Genomic DNA, 25,435 nt, shown 5'->3' with positions numbered 1-25,435 from the left:
TGGAGGTGGAGGTGGAGGTGGAGGTGGTGGTGGAGGTGGAGGTGGAGGTGGTGGAGGTGGTGGAGGTGGTGGAGGTGGTGGAGGAGGTGGAGGTGGAGGTGGAGGTGGTGGAGGTGGTGGAGGTGGAGGTGGTGGAGGTGGAGGTGGTGGAGGTGGAGGTGGAGGTGGAGGTGGAGGTGGAGGTGGAGGTGGAGGTGGAGGTGGAGGTGGTGGAGGTGGAGGTGGTGGTGGAGGTGGTGGAGGAGGTGGAGGTGGTGGAGGAGGTGGAGGTGGTGGAGGTGGAGGTGGTGGAGGTGGTGGAGGTGGTGGAGGTGGTGGAGGTGGAGGTGGAGGAGGTGGAGGTGGTGGAGGTGGTGGAGGTGACGCTCTGTCGACTTCTCCTCCTCGGGGCCCCCTAGGTCCACAGCGTCACCCCGCTTTCCTCACCGCCCCCCACCACCCCCATAGGACCGATGCATGCCCTCGTACATACCTACATACATACACACCTACCTGCAGCGCCCGTCCGAATGAGAAGGACAAGCTCCAGGGGCAGCGACCCACAGCCTGCGCCTCCCGGTTGATGGCGTTAAGGTTCGCCGTCGCCTCCTCCTCCGTCTGGCCCCCCGACAAAAACATGATCCCGGGAATGGCCGGGGGAACCACCCTGCACATGCGGGGGGTTGAGGGGGGAGGAGGGGGAGGCGGTGGGGATTTTCAAATGATGATGGTGATGATGATGATGGTGGTGGTGGTGATGATAAAGGAAACAAAAAACACAAATGTCGACGTGACAGGTACGGGTAAAGGAGGGAGGGAGGGAGGGAGGACGTGCACGGGGGGACGGGAAATCAGAAAGCAAACACCTAGTGCCCACCCTTGCTGTGGACGCGTCTTAAAGATGAACACACCTTTCCCCACGCCACGCCTTCCTCAACACACCACCTCACCGCCTCAACGCCGCCACGGTGTGTTTCGCCACCTCCTCCGGCGCCGCCCTCCCCCCCTCCGCCTCCGACCCCGGGATGACCATCTGCGGCTTCAACAGACAACCCTCCAGCAAAACACCGTGTCGCCGCAAAGCCGCCACCGTGGCCTCCAGAACCCGCTCAGTGACGGCTCCGAAACGCGCCAGCGAGTGGGGGCCGTCGATCAGGATCTCCGGCTCCACCACGGGCACCAGACCGCATTCCTGACATATCCTGGCGTATCTGGCCAGGTCATCGGCGTTGCGCTCCACCGCCGCATCAGAGGGGAGGACGTCTGAGACCTGCAGGGGGGCCAGGGGCACAGCGCGTGTAAGAGTGTGGGTGCTTGCTGGTGGGGGGAAGGGGGAGTTGCGTGTGTGTGGGTGAGTGTGTGTGGGTGTGGGGGGGAAGGGAGGGGGGCAAAAGACGAACCACAAGCGAGTGAAGCTGCTGTCAAGGAAAGAGTGCTGCGGCAGATGGACAGGGGGGAACTACATACGTACCACCACCCCCTTCCCGAGCCAAGACCCCCAGCCCACCACCACAACAGCAACAGCCCACCCCCCAGCCCACCACCACAACAGCAACAGCCCACCCCCCAGCCCACCACCACAACAGCCCACCCCTCAGCCCACCACCACAACAGCAACAGCCCACCCCCCAGCCCACCACCACAACAGCAACAGCCCACCCCCCAGCCCACCACCACAACAGCAACAGCCCACCCCTCAGCCCACCTTGAGAGTGGCCCTCCATTTGGAGAACTTCGCTCCGGCCGCGACGTACTCGCGACACGCCGCCTCCAGCCCCTCCAGGCCCCGGGTGTATGTCTCCCCGTCACCACCCCCCGGCAGGGGTGCGAGACCCTGGGGGTTTGCGAAGGGTGAGGTGCGTATGTATGTATGTATGTATGTATGTATGTATGTATGTATGTATGTAGGGAAGAGTAACACCCACCCCGAGACAGGACGTCCAAGGGGGGAAGGGGTGGCGCCAGAGGGGAGTGGAGTGGAGAGGAGGGGACAGGTGGGGACGGAACCAGTGTCCCTCAAGTCCTCATAGACAACACCATCACGGCGCATCACGACTTGGAGCCCTCCCCACCCTCCCCCTCGTCACTCCCCTCCGCCTCTCCTAAGTCTACACGTCCTCCTCCCTTCCAACTCCGCACCACCCCCACCTCCAATCCGCTTCTTTGTAAAAAAAGACATGACACGCTAAACACCCTCGCTTGCGGGCAGCTCCTCCCGCACCCCTCCTTGCCCCCTCCACTCCCCCCCTTCTCTCCCTCCTCTCCCCCATCCCCCCATCTACCCCCCTTCAGGCCCTTCGTGGGAAACCCTTCAGCCCCCCCCCGGGAGGGGGCTACGGACGTCAGGGCAGTATGTCTCGAGCATCAGCACTCGCTGGCTCTTGCATGTAACCCCCGACCATATCCCCCTAATCTCTACCGTCCCCCTCTCCCCCTTCCCCCTCCCCAACCCAGCTGGCCACGTCACGGCGATGACTACTTCCAAAGTCACTACTTGTTGGTAACTTCTTGTTGCAAATTCCTGCAGTATGTATGTATGTCTATTCCTGCAGAGTGTCCGTCTATTGGATACTGATATCAGCATCACACTCGTCTGTGGCTCGTCTTTGGCCCGCCTCCCCACACACAACACAAAACACCTCTCCCCACCACCACCCCCACCACCATCACCCCCACCCCCCCCACCCTATGCCCCTCCAGACAGCCCGGGCCCACCTCGTCCACTTTGATGCCCGCCAGGATCCCCTCGTCCGCCAAAGCGTCCACGAAGCGGCGACCAGATGCCGTACACTGGTACAACGTTTCTTTAAACATAATCACACCGCTGATATACTGGCCCATACCCGGAGTGGTGTAGTACAGTTCGCGGTACGACCGGCGGATGTCCTGTAGCGCACAGTGGCGGTTGGGGGCCGTTCCGTCGGGGTGGATGCGGGTTTGGGGTTTGGGGTTTGGGAAGCAGGGTGATTGGGCGGGGACCTTGGGGGGGATTGGTGGAGGGTATATCGGTGTGAGTGTGAGTGTGAGGAGGAGGAGCCAGCCCGGGGGGTTGGAACAGCGGTCAGATGTGTGCAAGGAGGTAAAGGGGTTACGGGGGACGGTGGGGGTTTCAAGGAGCGGCACCGGGGGTTTAAAGAGCACGCCGGTGAGGCAGGGGGGGTGCGGCGGGGGAAAACACCGTTGCATTGAAGGCGGGCAGCAGCAACTGCAGCAAGTACGACAGCAGCAGGAGGCGTACAGATCTTACATTTAGAAGGGGAAAGGGAGCACTATGGAGACCGGTTCAGGCTGAGTGAGCAGCAGGAGGCATCGCTCGGGTGGGGGTGCGTGGAAGGAAGGAGTGATAGGCAATCGTTACGGTGCCCAACAAAATCTGAGCGACTGGGAAAGACATGCAAAGCCAGCCTCGTGCATGGTTGCGGTACCAAGCTGCTAGTAATAATTTGTGCAGGAAATGAAACGTTAAGAGTTGAGCGGTCCGCGATGCGCGGGTGTGTGCGTGCGTGGTTCTGTGATTGTGCAGCAGCGCAAGCTAATAGCATACCGTCACTGTGCATGGCGATCCTGTTTCATGATATTGGGAATTACAGTAGGCCGGCATCAAAGGACTGGCCGTAATAGCAAGAAAGACAACATCGTGCCCAAAGTTGGGAATATCACAGCTCAGGTGCACTTGTGAAGCTGCTGGATAGTCGCAAGTGTAGTTATCATACAACACAGTCAACAACCTAGAGTCACAACCATAGATACCCTCACGTTCGACGTAGCGTTCCCCCAAACCGAACATGGCCCACCTCCGTATTCGGCAGGCCAGCCTTCTCCAGCCGTTTACCGATTGTTCCAGTGCTCTCATCCGATGCCAGCAGACCCTTGCCCGGAGCAGCGAGCTTCGCAGCGACGGACGCCAGGTCAGCTGCCATGGTTGCGCTGTACACACGCTATGCGCGCTACAGGTGAGAACACAAAAATTCTTTATGCTTTACGTATGAAACTTGCTGACCACTGAAACCTCCCGTTTGCAACTAGATGCCGTACGTTTCTTCGCAGCGATCCTTCTTCCTGCCTTACAACCTACTAGCTATCGTTTCCTTAGGGAATATCGCGTGTCTACCTTTTTTTTCTAGTTACGGCGATACTGCGGCACTATCCAACCGTCTTTGCGATGTCGTCCGCAAGTGAGTTGAGGAGTCGTGCAATCCAAGCTGCACTGCGAACCTGCACCTAAGCTTTCCTAGTAATGGCCATGAGGAGCCCGTACCTTTGCGCGCTCTGTGGCGTGCCGTGCGACGTTACGCAGCCCACCCAGACCCATCCACGGCCCCAGCCCCAGCAAAGCCCTGACAAATCCCCCAGCCGCGACCGACACCACCACCTACACCGGGATGAATATTGTAACCATCAGCACCACCACCAGCTGCAGCTGTTGCAACCAACCCAACGACAACAGAGACAACAGAAACGCCCGTGTGCGTGTGACGGCTGCGGCGCGCTGTACTTCTGCTGCGAGGCTCACCGCCGCCGATTCACAACCCCCCTCACCGCGGCGGGAATTAGCCATGGCCACTCCAAGGAGGAATGCGCACGCATGGCGGCGCAGGTACGACGGGCGGCGGAGCTCGCGGACTTTCCATTTCCTTGGTTTCGGAGCCTCAATCCAATGCTGTATCTGGATCTGGATTTTCTTTCCAGGCGGTACCGGTCGGTAGGAGGCCGACAAGATGAGGGTGGGACGGAACCGCGACAACCTTGTCAGCAGCAGCAGCAGGAGGGAGGACAGCAGCAGCAGCAGCAGCAGCAGCAGCGGCGGCGTCGGTTAGATGACATGGCGGTTGGCGTACGGCCGTGCGAGCCAGCGGGACTAGCGGACACTGCCGCCGGCGCTTCTCACGCGTACGACTTACCGTCCTCTAAGTACGGCGGCGTTGCGTCGACGCCTGGTGTACGGACTGGCGGCAGTCAAGCTAGTCTAGATAATGGCCGCCGTGTTGCGTACCCGCACGGAGAGGCGACGGCGCCGCCGTCGACCCCGCCGTCCATGTCCCTCTGTGCGCTCCTCCGCATGCTTCATCACCCCCAACCAGCGCCATGGCCGCTGCCCATAACGTCGCCATCAGCGTTGTCGTACACACTCACTCACAGCGGCGTTCAGACTATGGATGTGGATGATCATGATGGCCCTACTGCGCGTGCCTTCCAGCTCCAAAACCGCAATTGCAGCAACAATAGCGATGGCGATGAGGTTGGTAGCGGAGGCGGGGACAGTGGTGGTGGTTGTACGGCTGCCGGCTGCTGGCGGCGCCTATGCCAGTGTGGTCGTGACAGCGGCGGCGGTGACGAGGGCGAATGGGGCGCTCTGCAGCCGCCAATGCTGGCAAAGGTGCAGCTGCCGCGGCGGTGGCGGACTGCATCGCCGCCGCCAGAGGCAGTTGCCGTCGCCGCCGTTGCCGCCGATCTCGGAGCTACAGCTCCTGCTACAGCTCCTGCTACAGCTCCTGCTACAGCTCCTGCTACAGCTCCTGCTACAGCCTCTTCCGACGGCCCGGCGCTCTGGGACCAAGCCGCCTGTTGGGCTCAGCGGGTGTGGCACCTGCCACCTCTGCTGGTGCCCCCCCTGCGGGGCCCGAGAGCAGAGCGCGGCAGTGGGTCGGGGACGCCGGCAGCGCCGCCGCCGCCGTCTGCACCCAGTGACCCGCGGGTCAGTGGACTCGGCACCACGACGCCTGCGGGGCAGCAGCCCTCTGGGGGCTCTGAGTTTCCGGGTCCGAACCAACAGGAGCAACAACAGTGCGGCAGCGGCGGTGCCGGCGCTGCCTGCGGGCCGTACAGTGTCGTGGACTGGTTGTCGTACTACCGCTGGGCGGGGCTGCCGTTGGAGTCGCCGGCGGCGCTGCTAATGCACTTCCCATTAACGTTGTACGGCGCATTGCGGCTCTTGGACGAGCGGCTGGGCGGTGCGCTGCTGGGAGCCGGGGCGGGTGAGGGCACCCGCGTCCTCGCGGAGCCCCCTGGTGCGGAAGCCTCCGCTTCCACATTCTGGGTGGAGGGCGCAGCATGCGGCGGCGGCAGCGGAGGGGGAGGAGAGGGAGAGGGAGGTGGAAGGGGGGGAGGAGGGGGGAGGAGCTCGACGGAAGGGAAGGCGGGCGGGAGACTTCCCGGCGGCTGTGGGGAAGTTTCCGGAAGTGCACGGCGTCTTGTGGACGTGTTGTATCTCGGTAAGATGTAGCAAATGGTGTACATATGTAAGATATATAAATAGAATCATTAGTAATAATATGGTATGTAGAAATGGTGTATATTATATACACCATTACACCATTTATATAATAAAAAATATATAATATTATTTATATGCAAAATTATTATACATATAATACATATATATATATTATACATATGTATATATTTATAATATGACCATTTAGTATATAGTATTATTTGTATATATCATATAACATATTATATGATATGATATATATTATTGCGTAGCAGCAGTCTTGCATGCTCGGCAGCATGGCCGAAATGCTTTCCGGCCTCCTGGCTGTAGCAGCAACAGTAGCAGCAATACGAATAGCAGTACGGTCGCTTCATTAATTGATCAGTCTGTTGTCGAATAATCAGTTGGTTATTCAGTCGTAGCAGGGCCCTCCCTCTTAGTCTCGGGAGCGTTACCGCGGGGCATAATTAGGGTGGGGGGGAGAGGGGTGAACCCACAAGCCTCTGATCCACAGACGGTGGTGGATGCAGAGACAGGTGCCGCTTCCCTTTGTGTGTGTTCGCATTACGTACTGTTGTGCTGCTATGTTGCCGTTGTTGTGCCGAATGTTGCCGCTGCTGCTACAGTGCTACTGCCCCCGCCACTGCTGCCGCAGGTCCCCAGGCCGAGCTCGACCAGTTGGATACCTTTGCAGTGCTACTGCCGCTACTGCCGCCCGGGTGCACGCTGCGGGTACACATGGTGGGACCAGACGTGCCGGAACACCTGCACGGCGCCGTACTCGTGTACAATGGCGAGCTGCTGGGGATTCCCAGGACGGCCGCTCCTATCGGCGGCTCGGCGACTGAGGACGTGGGACAGCGCCACGCAGCGGCCGGTCCCCGCCGAGTCCGAGGTGGCGATGCCGGCGGCGGCGGTGGCAGCGGTGACGCGGAGGACTGCGGTAGAGGCAGTACGGCGGTGGAGGCGGCGGTGGTGCCGGCGCCCCGTCTTGAGATGACGTTATGGAGCGGCTTGCTTCATGAGGTGGTGGCGGAGGTGGTGGCGGAGGAGGTGGAGGAGGCGGGAGACCTGCTGATGGAGTTTATTGCGAGAGCTGCGGAAAGAGCTGCCGGGCTTCCGGAGGGTCGTAGTGGTGATGAGAGACCCCGAGGAGGGAAGGAGGGAGGGGACGGAGGGGGAGGGGGCGGAGGAGAGAAAGGGGGAGGGGGCGGAGGGGGAGGGGGCGGAGGAGACTGTGAAGTTCCTGGGGGTAACGGTATTGGTGATGGTGGCGCCTGCTCCTCCATGTCGTCAACCCCGTCCGCTAAGTCGAGTCCCGCGGCGCCTGGGGATCTCAACCAGTCCGGGCACGACAATCCGGGTACGGCAGGAGGCGGCGGCGGCGGCGTCCAGTGCGGTTCATCGCCAGCGGCGCCGCTTCTGGTCTTCGCACCCAACGCTGGTCTGCCTGTTTACATGTCCTGGCAACCTACCCTGGAACTGCTGTTGCTACTTTCGGGGCGACAGGCCGAAGAAAGACCCGTGGGTCATCATCATCATCGTCATCATGTTCAGCAGCAGCAGCAGCAGCAGCTGGAGGGACGACGTGCCGAGGATGCGGAGGCTGTGGAGGCGACGAGGACCGCGAAGGCGATAATGACGAGGAAGATGGCCGCAACGACGACGATGCCATCGGCGTGCCCGAACGTGGGGGTGGAAGTGGCGGCGGCTACGGAGGCGGTGGCTGCGGCGGTAGCCGATGTGGGGCGGTGGGAGAATGGAGCGCGGCGGCGGTGGGGGCAGCAGCCGAAGCCACGTCCTGTTGCATGTTGTTGTCTGTTCACCGCATATAACGAAGAGGAGTGCGTGCGGTCGTGCCAGCTGCTGGAGCAGTTGTACGGCATGACGCCAGATCTACGGCAGGCGGGGAACCCGTACCGGCAGCCGCTGTGGTGTATTGAAAGGGTCGGCAACGGCCTGCCTTCTTACAGTAACGGCTTTATGTTCGGCTGGTTTACGATGTAACTGGGTGCGCTTGGGGGGATTTGAAGGTAATTATGTTTCGTTTTCGTCGTCGTACAGAGGCCGCTTTCCGTTGTTTTCCTTGTCCTTGTCAGACCTTGCTTGCCATATTTAAAGCAATGTCGGGACAAGTCGGGTGTCGGCTTCCTCGAAGCCGGAGAAAGGGCGGGCCCCCCCTGCGTCCGTACAGGCCGGTAGCTAGCACGGCACGTGTGACAATTGATGGGTAGTGTCAACGCGGTGGGAGATGTGCTTTGTTGCAGCAGTGCTGATGGTGTGGGAGCTAAGCTTGCACCAACGGAATCGTCAGCAACGCCTGCGGGCTCCACGCGAATCGCATTTATCCCGGGTGCATGCCGCATGGACAGTGCAGCAGACCGCAAGTCGGAATGCCCGTGCGGGCAAATGGTAACGCAAGCTGGGTGAAGTTCGGTTCTGTCTGTGATGTTTATCCCCGAAGCGCCAGCGGCCTCGGCGATCCGCCCCACAGCCGCGAGCTTCAACGCGGCACACCGCAAGTCTCCGGAGGCCCCGAGCATTGGCTAAAGTAAATATGCAAACGAGCAACTGTATTTCATAGAGTACCTTCAGCTTGCTGCTTCTGCTGATAGCAACTTGGACAGGCAAGTGCCTTTCCGCGTTGAGTTACCGTTTCCTTACCCTGTTCCTTGCATTTTCATGGCCCCCACTGACTTCAAATCAGAGCCTACTGCCCCACCTTACCCACATGTTCTCTAACGGGCTTTGTATGCCCTTTGTTGCATAACTTCGGCAGCTGGATATGTATATACGCACAAAAATTTTAAGCTCTCTGGAGACGCGGTACATCGCTGGCGCTAGTAAGCTGTCCAGGGTTCAGGACGGGGACTGCTTTCCGTATTATTACCAAGGCCAAGCCCAATGCACCAAGCTGTGCCAGCAGCTACAGCAATGCCAATGATGATACCCATCTTCCTTCAAAACGCTGGATATCAATTGGGGGAGGGCCCCGACATCCATCCTCTCAAGGCACGTACCCAAGAACCCCAAACAGATGCTTCGCTGCACGTCCACGAGGCCCTCGGGCGCCGTCCTCTGGGTGGCGGCGGCCATTTCTCCACCACCACGCCCTCCTCCACCACACGCCCTCACGTCCTCCGGATATACCACCAGATAGATGGCTACCAAGGCGCTAAGCTCTGTCCTGCTCTGCTCATATGCTCTGCCCATATGAAACAGCCTTCCAGCACCCTCACCGCCGGTTCCGGTCCCGTTCCCGGTCCCGATGCCGTTCCCGATCTCGATCTCTGTCTCTGTCTCGTTCCCGCTCCTTGTCCTTGTCCTTGTCCCGGCCCCTTTTGCTGTCCTTGTCACGACCGTCTCGCTCCCTGTCCCGGTCTCTGTCCCGCTTGCGCCGCTCTTCGTAGTCCTGCTCGTCACGCTCCACCTCGCGATCCCGGCGGGAAGAGTCACGACGGTCGCGATCCCTGTAATGATGGAGGTGATGCGCGGTGAGGGTGCGGCTTTCTTTTAGGTGCGTGTTTGCCGAGGTTGGTAGTGATCAGTGTCGAGGGAGGCGAGGTTGATGGATCGGGTATGTCGACAGACAGACATGATTGGTGACTTGGCTTGATTCAGAAAAGGGGTCAGGGGGTTACCGAACCAAACCTGCCACACCTCACGCACCACGCACCGGACAAAAGGCAATCTTACTTGCGAGCCCCTGGCTGCCAGACACGAAACGAAACACACCGCGTCCCCCACGCACCCCTTACAGAGCCCCCCCCGCACGCACGTACCGCTCCCTCTCCTTGTCCTTGTCCCTCTCTTTGGTGCCGCTGCCTCGTTCCCGCTCCTTCTCCTTGTGCCGCTCGCGGTCTCGGTCGCGGTCATGTTCGCGGTCGCGGTCTCGATCCGGCCTGCGGGGGGATAGGAGGAGGCGGCGGTAGGAGGGACTTTCAGAATTTATTATGGCCATGATGGCGACGCCGACTATCTAGATAACGATACATCACCGGTCTAGCGGTGGCCGCACCCTCAGCATCGTCCACTTGACAGCAACCCGCCTGCCAGGGTCCTGCGGGCCCCATGTAGTCCACATCAATCCACTGTCACTGTCTCTCACGGCATGCCCCTTCCCCCCCTGCCTCCAGGGATATGCCGCACTCACCAACGATTGCCGTCCCGGTCCCGATCCCGCTGCTCCCGCTCCCTCGCCTGGAGGGGCCCGAGACCCGCACCGTCAGCCTCCCGGCCCATCCGCTCATCTCCATCAGCGTCCACGTCTCGCCGGTAATCGCGACCCATGCCACCTGCGCTCCCACCACCAGCACCGCCGCTACCCCTTCCCTCCCGATCGATTCCCGATGCTGCTGCTGCTGCTGCTGCCCCGGCCCCTGCTTCCCCTAGCGGTGCCCTGGACTTGGAGCCCGCGGCAGCCCCCACGGCTGCGGAGGCCTGAGATGAGGATGAGGGTGGCGGGAGAGGTGGCGGCGGAGGCGGCATCAGCTCCGAATCGTCCTTGCGCCTGGAGGGAAGGTGGATGGGAAGCCAGGAGCGGGACCGGACGGGCCGGGGTTGAGTTGCGAGTCCGAAAAATTAGGTTTGGAGGAGGCGAGTCAGAGGTAAGAAAGACTGCCGTGTTGCAGGGCTGGCAAACATTGGTACGGCACCAGCCACCTGCTGGCCACACACCCGTATGCAATATCCCTCCACGTCTAGCCAGCCACATCTCGCCAGCCACATCACGCACCCAGCCAGCCAGCCAGCCAGTCAGCTACACCACGTAGGACGTACCTGCCCTCACCCTCCCTGGTGCCCGGAGCAGGTCTACCGCTGGAGGAGGGCGGCAGCGGCGGTGGCGGCCCCTCATCCAACTCCATAGCATCCATGTCCCCTTCCTCCTCCTCCTCCCGCGCCGCCCCCGCCGCCGCTGCGCCCACGCCTGCACGTCCCCCTCGTTGATGGTGCTGCCGCCGACCCACGGGTCCGTCCTGCCCTCCGTTCTCCCCGCCCACCGCCTTCGTCGCCGCCTGTTTGATCTCCTCCTTTTCCTCCTCCAGTTGCGCCCCTAGGGCCTCCAGCAATCCTCGTACGTGGCTGCGAGTTCGAGCCCCCTCCTCCGGGCCGCCCTCGTCACCAATGCTGTTGTAGTACTCGAGTAGGACCTCCCTGTGTGGGTGGGTGTGTCTCTCGTGGTTGAGGTGATGGGAAATCGTATACGTTAACAAGGACGGAGCTGGTGGGGGTTTGTGGCGGGAGGCACGACAAAAATCTACATCAACCAAATGCCCTAAGAATGTTCGGTGTGTTTTACGAACGAGGCCTCCTTACCCGCCCCCCCCTCCCCTGCACAGCCACCCTACCGCGCCAAGCACACCCACCTGACGGGCCCCAGTGTCTGTCCTTTTTGGTGCAGGAGCGCCAGCAGCCGCTTCCTCAGCCCCACGTCCCCCGTGGCCCACAGGTTACCGAATATGAGACAGCACTGCTGCAAAGTAAACAACCCCGCATCGAGTCGGGCCAGGAGCAACTCCTCCTCGTCAACCTACTCGAAGCGAGAAACCCCCAATGGGGATGAGGAAAGGTAAAGGACGGGGGCATGGAGGAGGAGTTATATGATGGAGCAAAACACAACACGCAAGGCAAGAAAGTCAATTGTGTGTGTCGAATGGACCGGGGTGTGTGTGTGTGTGGGGGGGGAAGACGAACCACGAACGAGTGAAGCTGCTGCCAAGGAAAGGGTGTGGAGGGGGGGAAAATTAGGGTGAAATGTAGTACGAACCGCGAGAAGGGCCCTGAGGAGGAAACATGGACTGCACGGCGGGATGGTAACGCGAAAAAGGGCCCGAAGAGAATTAAGAAAAGGAAAATGTAACAACGCGCACACAGCTGTGTTCCATGAGGAGGTTGTGAAGCGACGGTAGAAGTAATTCGACTATACGGAAGCCAAGAGCCCCCCAAAAGGCTGCCTAACTACATGCCTAACTAGATGCGCCATAAACAGTGGCATGAACGGTTTTCCAAACACTGCTGGTGCCGCTGCCGTAAGAACTGGATAAAATATTTTGTTTTTAAAACATGCAGGGGTCTGCGAACCCGCCGGACTTCTCTCGCCTGCTCGTTCTCCTCCGCCTCCGCCAACGCCTCCGCCAGGCGCCGCTCCTCCGCCCTCACGCGGGACTGGTACCTGAGCGCGCGGGCACCGAAATGGGGACGGTGGAGTACATGTAAATACGCATCTGCGTATTATGCAAGAATAATACGCACACACGTGTGCAAGAACGAGAAGTGGAGCTACGGCAGGGGGGCATCACATGCAAAACACATAGATTATCTTTGGGGGGAGATGGAGGGCAGGCAGGAAGGACGGGCAACGCGGTTAGAGATTTCACGAAAAGCGGCACCGCACGGAGCACAAACCCCCCTTCAGCCTGGGTGGGTGAGTGGGTGTGTATGTGTGGGATGGGTTAGGGTAGTGTATGTATGTATGTATGTCTATGTGTGTGTGCGGGAAGGATGTTGTCAAGTTTCTCCGCAACACCCTGGGGGCTCCTGGGGGGCTCCCCTTCCCCCCCCTCTACCTCCCCGACCTGAACAGCAGCTCCATAAGGCGGTCCGTCTTCTCGAACTCGTTCTCCACAAACTTGGCCAGTAGCCTCTCCCGCCTGCCAGCCCCCCTCCCCACCGCGGGCAGCTGAGTCACCAGATTGGCCACCAAGGAGATACACCGCTCCTCCACCTCACCGTCTACGTCGTGCTCGCCTGCAGGCAGGCAGCCAGGCAGGGGAACAGGGGGCCCGAGCAAACAGGTAAACAGACACGCATGGCGGAAAGGATCCTAAAACACACAAAGTGAGAATGCGGGGGGGGGGGGAAAAAGGGAAAAAGGTGTTAAGAGGAAAAGACGGGCGGACACTCGGACGCCAGGGCATGGCACCTGGAGGGAGGTAGCTTAGGTGCGCAGGCAGAGGAACATACACAGCTTTTAAAGCACAACGACTGCGGCGCCGGTTGCGGCCCCAAGATTGGGGCGGTTCTGGCGGTAGAAGAAGGAAGCTGACGCACACAGGTGCATGGAAGATTGCAACCACCCCTCCATCCATCTAATCCCTCACCCTGGAAAACCCCGCCCCACAACACCCCACAACACCCCGAACCCCCCAACCTCCACCCCCCAACCTCCACCCGCATTGCAACCCCCACCCAGCCACTGGCCCCCATGTACCTGTGGGCCCCTTGACCTTAGCCTTCCCCATGAACAGCCCGAAGAGCTGCTTCAGTCCCCCCAGGTCCACCAGCTTCTCCGCGGGTGCGGCGAAGCGGGTGGTGGCGTAGTCCAGGCATTTGAGGGCCCCGTAGCGGCCTTGACGTCGGGATTGGAGCATTAGCTGCATCAGCTCAACACCCTCCGCCTGGACGCGAGGAAGCGGAAGGGGGCAATTCATGGGCGAGCGGGACGGGGAGGGGAAGGGGGGTAAATCATGGGGGAGCGGGAGGGGGAGCAACATGCACACGATACAAAAACCAAGCTTTGGCAACGAACAAGAAACAGCCGCCGATCCATCTAAAGCCAAAACCCGCGTGTTCATTGCGCGGGGATGGGGCCAAGGGGGACTCAGAAATCGGAGTAAATCTTGGATCTTCGGACGCACGGCGCCGTCTGAGCGGCTAACCCCCCCCCCGCCCGCCCGCCCGCCTCACACACGTAGTACCTTAACAAACGCCGCCTTATGCACCTGCTGCATAAGACATGCACACAGCACGTCGAAACAGTTTTGCATGTACTCCTCCTCCTCCCCAACGCTGGGGTCCTTGCTCTTGTACTGCGCGACACACGTCAGCAGCAAGTCGATGCCGTTCTCCGCACCCAGCTTCGCCTGGTTGGACACGGATCCCTGAGGTGTTCATGGGGCCGGGGGGGGAGACGAGGGGATGGCAGGGGGCACATCACGAGGTTGCGGTTGCTAAAAGAGACAACTGTCGACACATCCAGAGCACCAGCTGCACCCCCCACCCCGGGTAGGGGGCTAACAGGGGAAAGCAGGTTCCCGGGGGGTGGAAATCCACTGGACGCACGTCCCATATTTAGGAAACAAGCTGCCGCCTGACAAACTCTGACGCAGCTGCCGTGCGTTTTCCGGGGAGGGAGGGATTGGGGGGCGGAGGGGGGGGGAAAGACAAGCCACGGACGAGTGAAGCTGCTGCCAAGGAAAGAGTGTACAAGAAGCAGGGGGACGGGGGGAAGAGCACGGCGGCTTCAGAGGAGGGCGAGGGGAGTGAAGTGGATTGGGAGTAGCACCCCGCCTGCGCCGACTCGACTTGTGATCCATAATTAAAAAATAGGTCTAGCCCCGATCTTCCCAGGCATCGCAGGGTGGGAGACATGCACATGTTCACCAGCGCAGAGGGCCCCCCGCTATATACCCATTCCACCTCTTAAATACACTGACACGCGTTTGTAATTGCATACACGCACGCGCATTGTGCAGACATACATACAGATATACACACTCGTTTCATTTCAGCTCGTTGGATAATGTTGGGCAATAAAAGTCGCCAAACACACACCCACATCTACTCCTGTCCCCGAACCTCCTATGGCCACCCCAGACGAGCTCATTCGAGTCCAACCACGCGCACACTCCCACGTAACGCAGACCTGCATGAGGACCGCCAGCACCTCTGAGGCGTACTGCTTGTTGGTGTCGAAATCCCGCCGCTTTAACCGCCTCAGAAGCCACGTCAGCAACTTGGTCTTCTCAACAAACGCTGAAGCCAGGTCGGGCTGAATCTGGCGTGTGCGGGGGAGAGGTATATATTTATAGAGGACATCGAACATGGCGAGGAGGGAGAACAGAACTTAAACACAGGGAGGGGATTACATGCAAGATTGCTCATGCCTAACTGCTTTTAAAATCCAAACTGTCACCCGTCGATGCAGTAAGTGAAGGGAAGGAGGGGTGTTGTGCGCCGCGCGGAATACAATATATAGAGACCTTTGGCATGTAGATAGATCAAAAAACAGGAGGGGAAGATAACTTAAATTTCGTATGGCAATACCGTGACCGTACTTTTGGCCGCACAGAGTCGATCCCGCCCTCCCCCCAACCTCCCAACCAGGCCCCAAACCCAAGACCCCCCTCCCCCTTCCCCACCTCCACCATGTTCTCCACCACCGCCAGGCAGTTGTTCACCGCCCGGGCCTCCTCGTCCACCTCCTCCTTAAACCCCAGCAGCCGCTGCACCAGCAGCTCCGGCGCGTTGTGCTCCACAAGGCTCTCCACCAAGCCGCGCGCCTCCTCGCCGTACTCCTCAGCGGCATCTGGGACCCGGCAGGCGGCAGACGGGGCGTATGCGGGACATCACCACCACCACAATCGCCACCATCACCACCATCATCATCATCACGACGAACAGCAACAAGCTGGCCCTGTGTTCCCTCGTACCGGGGGCCACCTGTCCCCCCGACCCCTACCCCTACCCCTACCCCACTCCCATCTCAACCTCTCCCACCTACCCCTACCCCTACCCCCCCACACACACGCACACCCTCCCAGCCATTTTCTTTCTTCCGATATACATACGCACATACATACACTTCCCTTCATCCTTAAAAAATACATAAGCCAGCAGGCTTATTTTTTCCCCCGAAATAACACACACACATACATATGCACACAAAGCACTGCCCCAACCCCGATGCTTCTTGGACTTTTGCAAACAGCTCCCCCTCACGCCTCACCCCCTACCCGCCCCAGTCATCTCCGCCAGCAGCTCCACCACATCCGCCACTATGTCCGTGTTTTCGTGGCTAAGTAGCGCCAACAAGGTGGGCAGGCAGGGACCGTCCACCAGCACCGGGTACAGCTCGGGACTACCAGCGACCTGGAGGAGGTGCGGCCGCGTGCGTGCTCGTGTGTGTGTGTGTGCTCATGTGTGTGTGCGTGCTCGTGTGTGTGTGTAAAAGAGTGATTTGAACCGCGATGAGGGTATGTATGTATGCATATATATGTATGTATGTATGTGAAAGGGTTGTACGGGTGTTGGAGATGGAGCGGGATGGGCCCAGGGACCAAGCTCATGATGATTATCTCAACAAGAGGTCAACACGGCTCTTCTGTGCGCTTATGTGCGTGTTTTAAGAAATAGAGCCGCGAAAGAAGAAAGACGGGCGAATCAGTGGCGAACGCGTTGACATCTAAATTACGGCAGTGAAAAGCAGCAGCAGCTGCAGCGGTAGTAGCGGCAGTAGCAGCCTTGGCAGACTCTCCGCCCCTACAGGCGATAACATATAAGACCCATCAACCTCCTCTCCGGGCCTAAATCCGCTCCACGCTCCCCCCCCCGCTTCCTCCTGCTAACCCTCATGTACACGATATCGGCCATTTCGTGAAGCTGCAATCGGGAGGATAATCGCCGCAAGGAGCCCCCAGCGAGCAAGGTATACCTTGCCTGTACAGGCAACGCATTACCTGCAGCAATGACTTTATATGCTCGTCCAGATCTACTTCGCTGTCCAAAAACTTGTCCGGCTGGTCGCTGTACTTGAGCCGCAATGCCAGATTCTCCTTGTACTGCAGTAAGAATGGACGTGCGTACGAACGAATGAATGTGCGCACGTGGCGCAGCAACATGGGTTGCGAGGGAGGAGAGTGGTGTGTATGTACGGCGACGGCAGGAGGGCACGTGACGCGACGTTTACACATAAATAACGTTGCAAGCTGTTTGAGAACTGGGACAGGGATGGCGCCGTCTGGAGAAGGTGGCTCCGTCCATGAGTACGGCGTGCCGTACTTTTCCCTACCCACCGGCTGCTCCTCCCTCCATTGGCCCCCACACACAAACCCCTCCCTCCCCCATCTCCGCCACGGCCGGGTTAGGGCTGGACGGCGGCTTCTTCGTTGCCTGCTCCCCTCCACACCCTCTACTAGCAGCATGTTCATTTACCTGCCAACATTCCCATCTCATCACACCCATCTTCACCACCACTATCATTCATCCCCTCCCCTTCTTACCTTTTTCTCAAGTCCCGCCACAAGCCGCCTGAGCGACTTGGCATCCAACGCTTGTATCTGTTGTGGAACAGCAGCAAACCCAATACCACCATCATCATCATCATCATCGCTACAGCCACGATATGTTGCGCGAGCAGCATCATCGCGACGGCAAAACGGACATATTGGGGAATGAAGGAGAGGAAATCCCGGGTAGGGGCTGTCCCAGGTTCCACACGTCCCTGGTCCTCCCCCTTCGGGTTAGACCAGCGCAACCCCCTTCGGCCCCCTCGCCCCTCTTTCGCCCTTCAGTGCCCACACAAGGCCGCCTCCTCCTCCTCCTCCTCCTCCACGATTTTCCACATGCCCTTCCACAGACCCCTCCACATGCCCCTCCACAGATCCTTGCTGTGTGCGGTGGAAATATTGCTTTGCAGCAGCCCCACAGGGGGAAGGTCACCACCCACCAGGGCTCCCGGCAGAGGTGGTTCGACTTGGCCCACCCCTCAAGAGGTGCCGCTCCCAGTCACCCCATGGTATCAGCATCACTCGCCTGTGGCTTGTCTTTTCTTCCCCACCCCCTAACCCCCACGGCCCACACCCCCCAAGACGTGCACATACAGACATATACTTCATCAGCCGGTCGGGTACCGATGCCATACTGACTGTAATCAAAGAGTACTATCCGGCTATGCACACAACATGCATGGCCTTCTGTTAACTTGTACACCGGCTCGACTAGCCCTACCAGAGGCTGACCCCGCCGTGTGGCGCCAGCTGCAAAACACACACACGCATACATACACACACGCATACATACATACATACATACATACATACACACACGGCGCACACCGCGGTATACGAACGCACGCATACACATATGTGACATGCAGCTCTCCGTATAGGCGGTACATATGTACATACCCGGCCAGTGTTTGGCCAGGCGGCCACCATGCGAACACACAGTGGGACGCTCGAATACACGCCGGATTTGCAGGGCGAAACTGTGTTGGTCATGTCTGTCAGTAAATCTTATGACCGCCAAGCCCCGGACAAGAGAAACCCAGTTCGGCCCCCCGCCAAGACAATATGCCTTGTGTAGTCGTGTCACTCGTGCGGTGGCCCCTCACCCAGTCGCCGTTCTCGTACTCGTCTGTTCCCAATCCTTCCTTGATTCCCCGGGTTTCTTTAACGATTTCGATCTTACTTGATCGATGTTGGCTTCCTCCTCCGCCTGGCGCAGCAGCTCCTCGGGATCCAGCTGCGGCTGAGGAGGGTGCTGCGGAGGCTGGGCTGCTGCGCCCTTGCCGTCTGCGTTGCCGCTGGGATCCGCCCCGTCCGTCCCAGCCGCGGCCGCTGCATCCCCTTGCAACGAGTCGAGATAATATCTGCGAGGACACATGGCAACGACGACCACCAAATGGCTTGTTTGCCAACATGGGCTGTTGGAAAGGGCGACTTTGACCGGATGCTTGCTCGTGCGGAAGGCAAGGAGAGGAAATTTTGAGACCAAAGGATAAGGTGAGGCCGCGCTAAGAGTTGTCAGGGTGTCGGGAGAATGTCCCAAGGACAGCTCTTGCCTTACAGCGCACATGTAGCTTACCCCAAGCCGTGTTCGCCACTTTTGAAAACGTATCCGGGCTTTGCACCAGAAAACCGAGCCGCTGCTATGAAATCCTTGCCGCTAGGAGCCGACAGACCCTGAAGCGCCGCCTGCAGCACCCAGGCAGTTGCATTGCTGCTTGACATGCCCCTAAATTAAATTGCTGAAGTCGTCAAGCTTTTGACGAGGCTCCTCTGGCCCCGCCAAAGAGTTGATCGTCACTATAAACTGGCTGGCTTAAGCCGAAAATTCCATCTTAATAATGTGGCCTATGTTGGAATCAGCGACATTCACGGTTGCATAGTTTGGTAAGGAGGTTTGGAGTGTCCATTACATGTTGCTCGTCCATCGCTCCGGAGACAAAGTTTTGACGTCCCAAACCCGCACGTTACGCGTATATAGGCTTGCCCACCAAAGGAACTGTCTTATTGTGTAGTGGGTGCGGTTGAGGGTGCTCCAGCGTATGTGGTGATGGGACTTATGAGGAATGGTACGAGTACAGTGAGTCGAATGGGGTGCAATTAGGAGGGGCAAAGCTACCTTATGAGTGTGCTCGTGTAACAAAGTCCACAATACAAACGCATTCTGGTGCTGTTCACGGATGACCGGCCCTATTTTGATCACAGCCTGCAGGCCGCGCCATAGAACTACAAGAATACGGCCCGCCTACAGGCCCGAATGCACTGCAATTTCACAAAATAATGCTAACAGATTTCCAAAATACTACACCATAAAGTAAGTGGCAATAAACAGGCAAATAGGGCCGGTCATCCGTGAACAGCACTTTCTTCGTGTTGCACCTGTTATGTGCCTTGGTGGCCGAAAGGCCGAATTCTTCGTCTGATTTGCCTGGGATGTGTTTGGGTAATCCTGGGATGCATTGGAAAGATGCTGGGCTTTGTTGTCGGAAAAGACAAACACGGCAACATTAACGTGCACCTAGGAGAGGCCTCTCCCTCCGCTTACTTCTCTCACTGCTCTTCTCTCGCTCCTTTCCCTCCTCTCGCTCCTCTCTTTTTGCTGTCTCCTTTCCCTGAACGCGTCTTCTCTTCCTCCGCTCTCTTGTCTCCCTCCTCTCCCTCTTCTGTGTCTTCCTCCTCACGTTCTTCTCCCTCCTTACATTTCTTTCTCTCCTCCCAATTCCCTCCCGCGTTCCTTGTAGACGCTTTGCTCATGAATGCTTTAGATGTACCTCCCGTTATGAAGGTTGAACTCTGTACACTTCTCCACCTGTAGTTTCCGAGTGAAACGTTTTATGATTTCTTACGATGTTTTGACCTTATTTGTGTTCTTTGCTTCACGATGCCATGTGTCCAGATGTCACTTTTTATCTGACTGGTGGAGTTGTGATATATGACCTTCCTTGCTTTTGTGCTTTGCATTTTACCGTGATACCTCTCTCAATCAATGACTCCGCATTTCGGCTTCGTTACAAGTATTTGACCTGGCGCCAGGGACTGCTGTCCAGCCCGCCTAAGCTCCCTCCCGCGAACATAAGAAGGGCGCACAGGTTTTAAGAGGGGCGCAAGGGTTTTGTGCACCGTCCTAAGCAGATGAGAGCCGCAGGATGCTAGCTCCGATTTCCTCCTCCCGGCGTGGGAGGCATCGCACACATGCACACTCTCACGAGTCAAGGCTCCTTCCATCCATCGTTTGCGCACTAATCTGAAGACACTAGAAGATGCCTGCCATCCATCCTTGGCCTGATGCGGCTCTTGGAAAAACATTGAAGATTTTGTTACACGAGCACAAGTCATCAGATAGCATTGATCCTTCAACCTGATTATAGAGGTTGAAAAGGCGGGTATTTACAATTCACCTTCCAAGGAGCATGCGATGTTAAGTACTTACATGCGCAAATATTCGTCGTTGCAGCAGAAGTGAAACTGAAGTCTTCTATCTCGTACCATTTGTCGATGCCGTGAATGTTGTATGGCGGGTTCATCAGCGGTAGGGCTCGCTCAAAGAGAGCCTTGAAAAACCTTAAACTGGATGTCACTTTTCAGGATGTCACCAAACACTATGATGATTACGTCACCCTGGTTGAGGTTCTTCGGCCCGAACAGGACATGCATCGTTGACCACGATGCAAATTGTATACAACGACACCTATCATGGCGCAGCTCTCTACTGCAATGAGAGGGTCAACAGTAGAAGGTTAAATTGTGAAATGCAATAATCGTGGTCTCTTGGTCATACTTGTAAAAAATGGCGGCGGTTTAAATTTCCAGGGGCTTCTTGCCCCGAAGAACAACACCCGGTGCGATTCCTTCCCACGAAGGTCGATGTCGTTGTTGACAGCACCCGCATTGCATGCAGCCAGCATGCCGGCCCTATTGTTAATCATGTGGTTAGGTATGAGATCCATATGCGCGTGACGTACCACATTCTTAATGGGGATGATGACGAGTCAATGTACAAGCAGCAGTTCAAACATTTGCAACTGGTGCAGCGTTTGGTGTATATATATCATAGCTGGAGATGGCCGTACATCAGTTGCAAGTTGTCGACCGTGCGTTGGTACAAGTTGCATGTGTGAGTTTCTGTCATTTGTCTTTCGTCTTCCGTCTTCCGCGGTACAAGTGTTGGGAGTTGCTGCAACGTGTGCGTTAGTGTTGAGACTTGTCGCATGAGATTAGGCAACGTCTAGTAGGATTAATTATTGTAGAAATACGGATGTGCGAACCATGGCTTGTTCACAGTTAATACATGGTTGGTTATATAGTAGCTGTGCGCAAGTGTGACGGTTAAGTTGGAGTGGGTCACCACAGCAAACGCGAAGCGGTTAGTTCGTTCAGCAGAAGCAACCGGGCGGTTTGCATGTCATCTTTGTCAAAAAGGAAAGTGCTGGGCATGCTTTGGTAACCAAGAATTGTACGCGCGAATAAGAGTGCGACGCCGCCGCAGTCATTTTGGTCCGGATATTTGTAGGTGCAAATGTACAACAGCGAAATTGCCAATAGTGTATTGATGGGGCTTTTCATTGCCCCTTTGGGGCTTTCCCCCCTCCTTTCCCTCCTCTCCCTCCTCTCCCTCCTCTCCCTTCTCTCCCTCCTCTCCCTCCTCTCCCTCCTCTCCCTGTGAACGCTTTGCTCATTAACCTTGCATAACATTGCCCGTCTCTTCCTGAAGTTCACGAATACAACGTTCTATATTTTACCACCAACTCTTCTTAACTTATTTCTCTACTTTGTTTGCCGCTTCACGTTGCCATTTTTTCGGGCGTCACATCCCATATGTCTGGTCGGTTCGCGTCATGTGAACTTTTTAACCGCCTCCTGGCTTCTGCGCTTTGCATTTTACCGTGTTTCCTCTTCTATTTGATAACAGCGCGTATCGGCCCCGGCCGCAGCGCCTCCTGTTACGATATTCCTTCCGGATTGCGCAAAGAATAATCGTGTCTCAGTCCGAGCATGCTCGTCCATGTTTCGTCCAACATCTAGGTCCTTGCCCACCCTTTCGTTGGGCAAGCCAACGACTAAATATCAGTATCTACCAGCTACATCTCTAGTATGAATTTAAATCGCAGGCCCATTTATCCTCTTTCTACAGTTGTCGCTGCCTCATTCTGAGGTTCCTAGGCGCAACGCCAGCTGCGCCTAGGACGGCACCGTGAGACTTTTAAAAGCAAATCAGAGGCGTCTTGTATTGTAATCTTTTTGCAAAGAAATGGCAGCAACGAGCCACCCGCCCGCAACGCTGCCGCCCCCAAGCACGCAACCCTTCCGGCACAGCCGCAGCCCCTATGGCGGAGCGCCGGAGCCCTACGGCGACCCCTACGCCTCTGGCGATTCTTATCGGCATCATACACATCACGCAGGTATGCCATGCGTAAGCACGACGTCTTGTCTTGTCATCCATATTCCATCCACCCGCCCATCAGACCAGGTAGAGTCACAGTATTAAGTAATTTCATCCTTAATCAGAAATACCGCACCAGCGCTATGGTGAGCTCTCTGCAGCTCCCCCGCGTCAACCAACAACAAACCAACAGCCAGCAACTGGCCACTTTCACATCCCCAAGGTCACGCCTGCGCCCCGTTAAAAGCCCTTACTTAGCCGCCACGTTACGGTCGCTGGCTTGTATTTCTCACTCAGGGGCAGAACGCGCATCCCTGCATCCCTCAATTAAAAGTTTAAAACGTGGATCCTGTGGATCACATTTGTCGCGCCGCTGGACTACCACCTTTGCATCCCATAAATGCAACAACGAGATGACTACGAATCCACGGCTCCATCAATCCATCAATCCACGGATCTCGCCAATAAAGATTACGCTGGATACCGTCGTTCACCCCGCGTCCCGCACCAACCCGCCGGCCTCCGGGCAACGGCCGTCCAGGTCCCTACCCGCCTCCACATCCGCCTCCTGGGGGAGGTTTCCCCCGGGCGGAATCGACGACGCGCGTGTACATACCCTCCACGGTGCACGTGGCGCCGCCCAAGATCCAGATGCAGCCCTGGGTGGGTGACCCCGGGGGGGGGGTGTTGAGCTGAGGAGCTGGGAACGAGTATGTGTACGGATATGTGTAATGACGTGTGGATGCTTTGATGTGGATGGGGTATTTGGCGACCGCTTCCTTCTTCGCGCCCTTTCTCAGTGCCCGCAATGCTCGAAGCTTATGGACCCCCCCGGGTCTATATCCTTGGCATCGCCTTCAGACGTTCGTGGTTCGTGGTCTCCCCCCCCCCCCGGGGACGCCTTTCGGTCAGTTCTACGTCTGGTACACTCTTGCCCTGGCAGCAGCTTCACTCGTTTGTGGTTCGTGGTCTTCACCCCCCCCCCCCGGGGCTCTCCCGAAGCACTTACAGCAGTCCCCCTACGCGATGGGTTTCTCTTCGGGCTCGCACACGCGGGGTCCGTTTGCCTTTTTTCTTTTCTTGATGCTCCCTCCCCCCGTTATGTGAGTTGGCCACTTCGGGTAGCTTGTATGTGTGTGTATGTATGTGTGTGTGTATGTATGTGTATGTATGTGTATGTATGTGTATGTATGTGTGTATGTATGTATGTCGCAGCTGAGTGCCTGCTGGTGGCTGGTGTGGTGGCTGCTACGGTGACTTGCGTCATCTAAGAGTTCGCGTTTCTATGCCCTTTTCTAGTGTACATCACGTCGTTTGCGGTATGGCTTAGGAGGGAGGCATCGCTGACGTTTTCAAGTGGTACCAGATATGTGTCTGTCTGTCTGCCTGTCTGTCCGCCTGCCTGTGTGTTTATTTTTGCCCGGCTGTGTGTCTGCCTGTCGCTCTGTTTCCGTCTGTCTGTATGTCTGCCTGCTGGTCTGTCCGGCTGCGTACCTGTCTGTATGTCCCCATGTCTGTCAGGCCCGCAAGTGCTGGCGATGGCTGGTGGATAACACGACCGGAGTGGCGCGAGTGGACCTCAGGAGGCCCACGTGGGTGCCGTACAGGGGGCGTGGGGGGCAGGAAAGAAAGGGGGAAAGGTGGGGTGTGCCATACACACACACGAGCCGCACACGTGCTACACGAAACATTGCACAACGCTTTTGCAGACGCTCTAAACACATACAGACGCACACGCGTGCGCGCGCGGGCGTGTGCGCGAAACACGCACGCTGGGGCAACTGTGGGGTTACCAGCTGGGTTAGGGTCGTGTCAGCAACAGCTCCCCTGCGCCCTGTGCTGCAAGAGATGCTCTTTACACACTGTCGTACTGTCGTGCAGCGTGTGCGTGTGGGTTAATGCCACGAAGCACAACGCGGCTCGCGCCCCTGATCTCCCAAGTGTGCCCTCCCTCCCTCCCTCATATTTCACATAAGGCCCTCCCCGGTTTGTTTTCCTGTTCCTCTTCCCCCTCCTCCCCCCCTCCCCCCGTTCGTGGTTCGTCTTCCCCCCCTCCCGTCTTTCCCCCCTTCCCCCCTCCCCTCCTCCCCTTCTTCCCCCCTCCCTTGCGGCGAACTTGGGCCATTATTATGTTCCTCACTCAAGGTTATCGGCGCCGGAGCAGTACGACGGAAACCTGCTTGTCGTACGTAGCCGACAGTCTGTGCAGCCCGGGGCCAGCGGGGATGTCGGAGGGGGTTTGGCGCAGTCCCGAGGGGGACGTGGGGACCCGGCGACTCATGCGTACAGCAGGTGGGTCTCAGGATCCCGGGGAGGAAACCCGGATTTGGAATCCGTAATTGGCAGGGGTGTTGGATTCAAAAGGACCAGAAGACGACGACAACGAGGAGAAGGAAAACAGTGGGATAAGGGAGCCACAGGGGTGGGTCGGTGGGTAAGGTTTAGAATGAAACGCTGATGGCTTTCCAGGACTAGGTTTGCTGCCGCTACTGCCGCCGCAACTTATTAAACGCTGCTACTGCCGGGTGTCCGCCTTTGTCTGCTACTGCTGCACCTTTGCCGTCGCCCCTGTGAGTACAGCCCAGTGTACGGCCCAGTGTACGGCCAGACCTACCCAGCAGCTTCTTCCCCGACGGGCACGTTGACTATGGCCCGGCAGCCTCTCCTCATGGGTAGGAGCGGGGGGGCTAAGGAAAGCGGGGTGGGGGCGGGCTAGGGCAGTTTGAAAAGCCATGGGAGGGGGGGATGAGGTTGAATCATGGAGCGGGGGATGACATGATCATGGCACATGTACGACTAGCTTTGCAATGATGGCCGGAGGGCGAAACCTTGTGCTTGAGCAATTCCCACATTTCC

The 25,435-nt window shown here is 57.8% G+C and overlaps 5 protein-coding genes across 5 annotated transcripts in view; 2 read left to right on the top strand and 3 right to left on the bottom strand.

Annotated features, from left to right (window-relative positions):
- The window catches only part of VOLCADRAFT_69480 (uncharacterized protein), a gene marked incomplete at both ends in the record, with an annotated part of 4,278 nt that extends 367 nt beyond the window's left edge, over positions 1-3,911 (bottom strand). Inside the window, 5 exons of the mRNA XM_002958415.1 lie at positions 493-646; positions 930-1,249; positions 1,685-1,813; positions 2,695-2,865; positions 3,774-3,911. Of these exons, the coding sequence (XP_002958461.1) occupies positions 493-646; positions 930-1,249; positions 1,685-1,813; positions 2,695-2,865; positions 3,774-3,911 (912 nt within the window). The remainder of the gene's footprint in view (positions 1-492; positions 647-929; positions 1,250-1,684; positions 1,814-2,694; positions 2,866-3,773) is intronic.
- Positions 3,912-4,216: 305 nt separating this feature from the next.
- On the top strand, positions 4,217-8,200 carry VOLCADRAFT_119972 (uncharacterized protein; the record flags this gene model as incomplete). The annotated part of the gene is made up of 3 exons (XM_002958437.1): positions 4,217-5,674; positions 5,753-5,954; positions 6,849-8,200. 3 exons carry the CDS (start codon positions 4,217-4,219, stop codon positions 8,198-8,200), a joined length of 3,012 nt encoding a protein of 1,003 aa, XP_002958483.1.
- A 2,720-nt stretch (positions 8,201-10,920) lies between these two features.
- On the bottom strand, positions 10,921-17,250 carry VOLCADRAFT_69464 (uncharacterized protein; the record flags this gene model as incomplete). The annotated part of the gene is made up of 11 exons (XM_002958414.1): positions 10,921-11,347; positions 11,560-11,723; positions 12,284-12,365; positions 12,769-12,940; positions 13,404-13,590; positions 13,891-14,073; positions 14,838-14,969; positions 15,334-15,500; positions 15,928-16,063; positions 16,651-16,752; positions 17,194-17,250. Coding segments are annotated over 11 exons (1,809 nt in total), but the record flags the coding sequence as incomplete, so codon positions are not given.
- A 1,132-nt stretch (positions 17,251-18,382) lies between these two features.
- On the bottom strand, positions 18,383-18,924 carry VOLCADRAFT_119971 (uncharacterized protein; the record flags this gene model as incomplete). The annotated part of the gene is made up of 2 exons (XM_002958413.1): positions 18,383-18,563; positions 18,779-18,924. Coding segments are annotated over 2 exons (327 nt in total), but the record flags the coding sequence as incomplete, so codon positions are not given.
- A 3,523-nt stretch (positions 18,925-22,447) lies between these two features.
- VOLCADRAFT_121722 (uncharacterized protein) overlaps positions 22,448-25,435 on the top strand; it is a gene marked incomplete at both ends in the record, with an annotated part of 7,943 nt that continues 4,955 nt past the window's right edge. The window contains 4 exons of the mRNA XM_002958436.1: positions 22,448-22,598; positions 23,121-23,242; positions 24,101-24,171; positions 25,160-25,280. Coding sequence (XP_002958482.1) covers positions 22,448-22,598; positions 23,121-23,242; positions 24,101-24,171; positions 25,160-25,280 — 465 coding nt within the window. The remainder of the gene's footprint in view (positions 22,599-23,120; positions 23,243-24,100; positions 24,172-25,159; positions 25,281-25,435) is intronic.

The sequence above is a fragment of the Volvox carteri genome (genome assembly GCF_000143455.1).
Source record: "Volvox carteri f. nagariensis unplaced genomic scaffold VOLCAscaffold_94, whole genome shotgun sequence".
Lineage (NCBI taxonomy): Eukaryota > Viridiplantae > Chlorophyta > Chlorophyceae > Chlamydomonadales > Volvocaceae > Volvox > Volvox carteri.
This window is presented reverse-complemented; position numbering and strand designations above follow the sequence as displayed.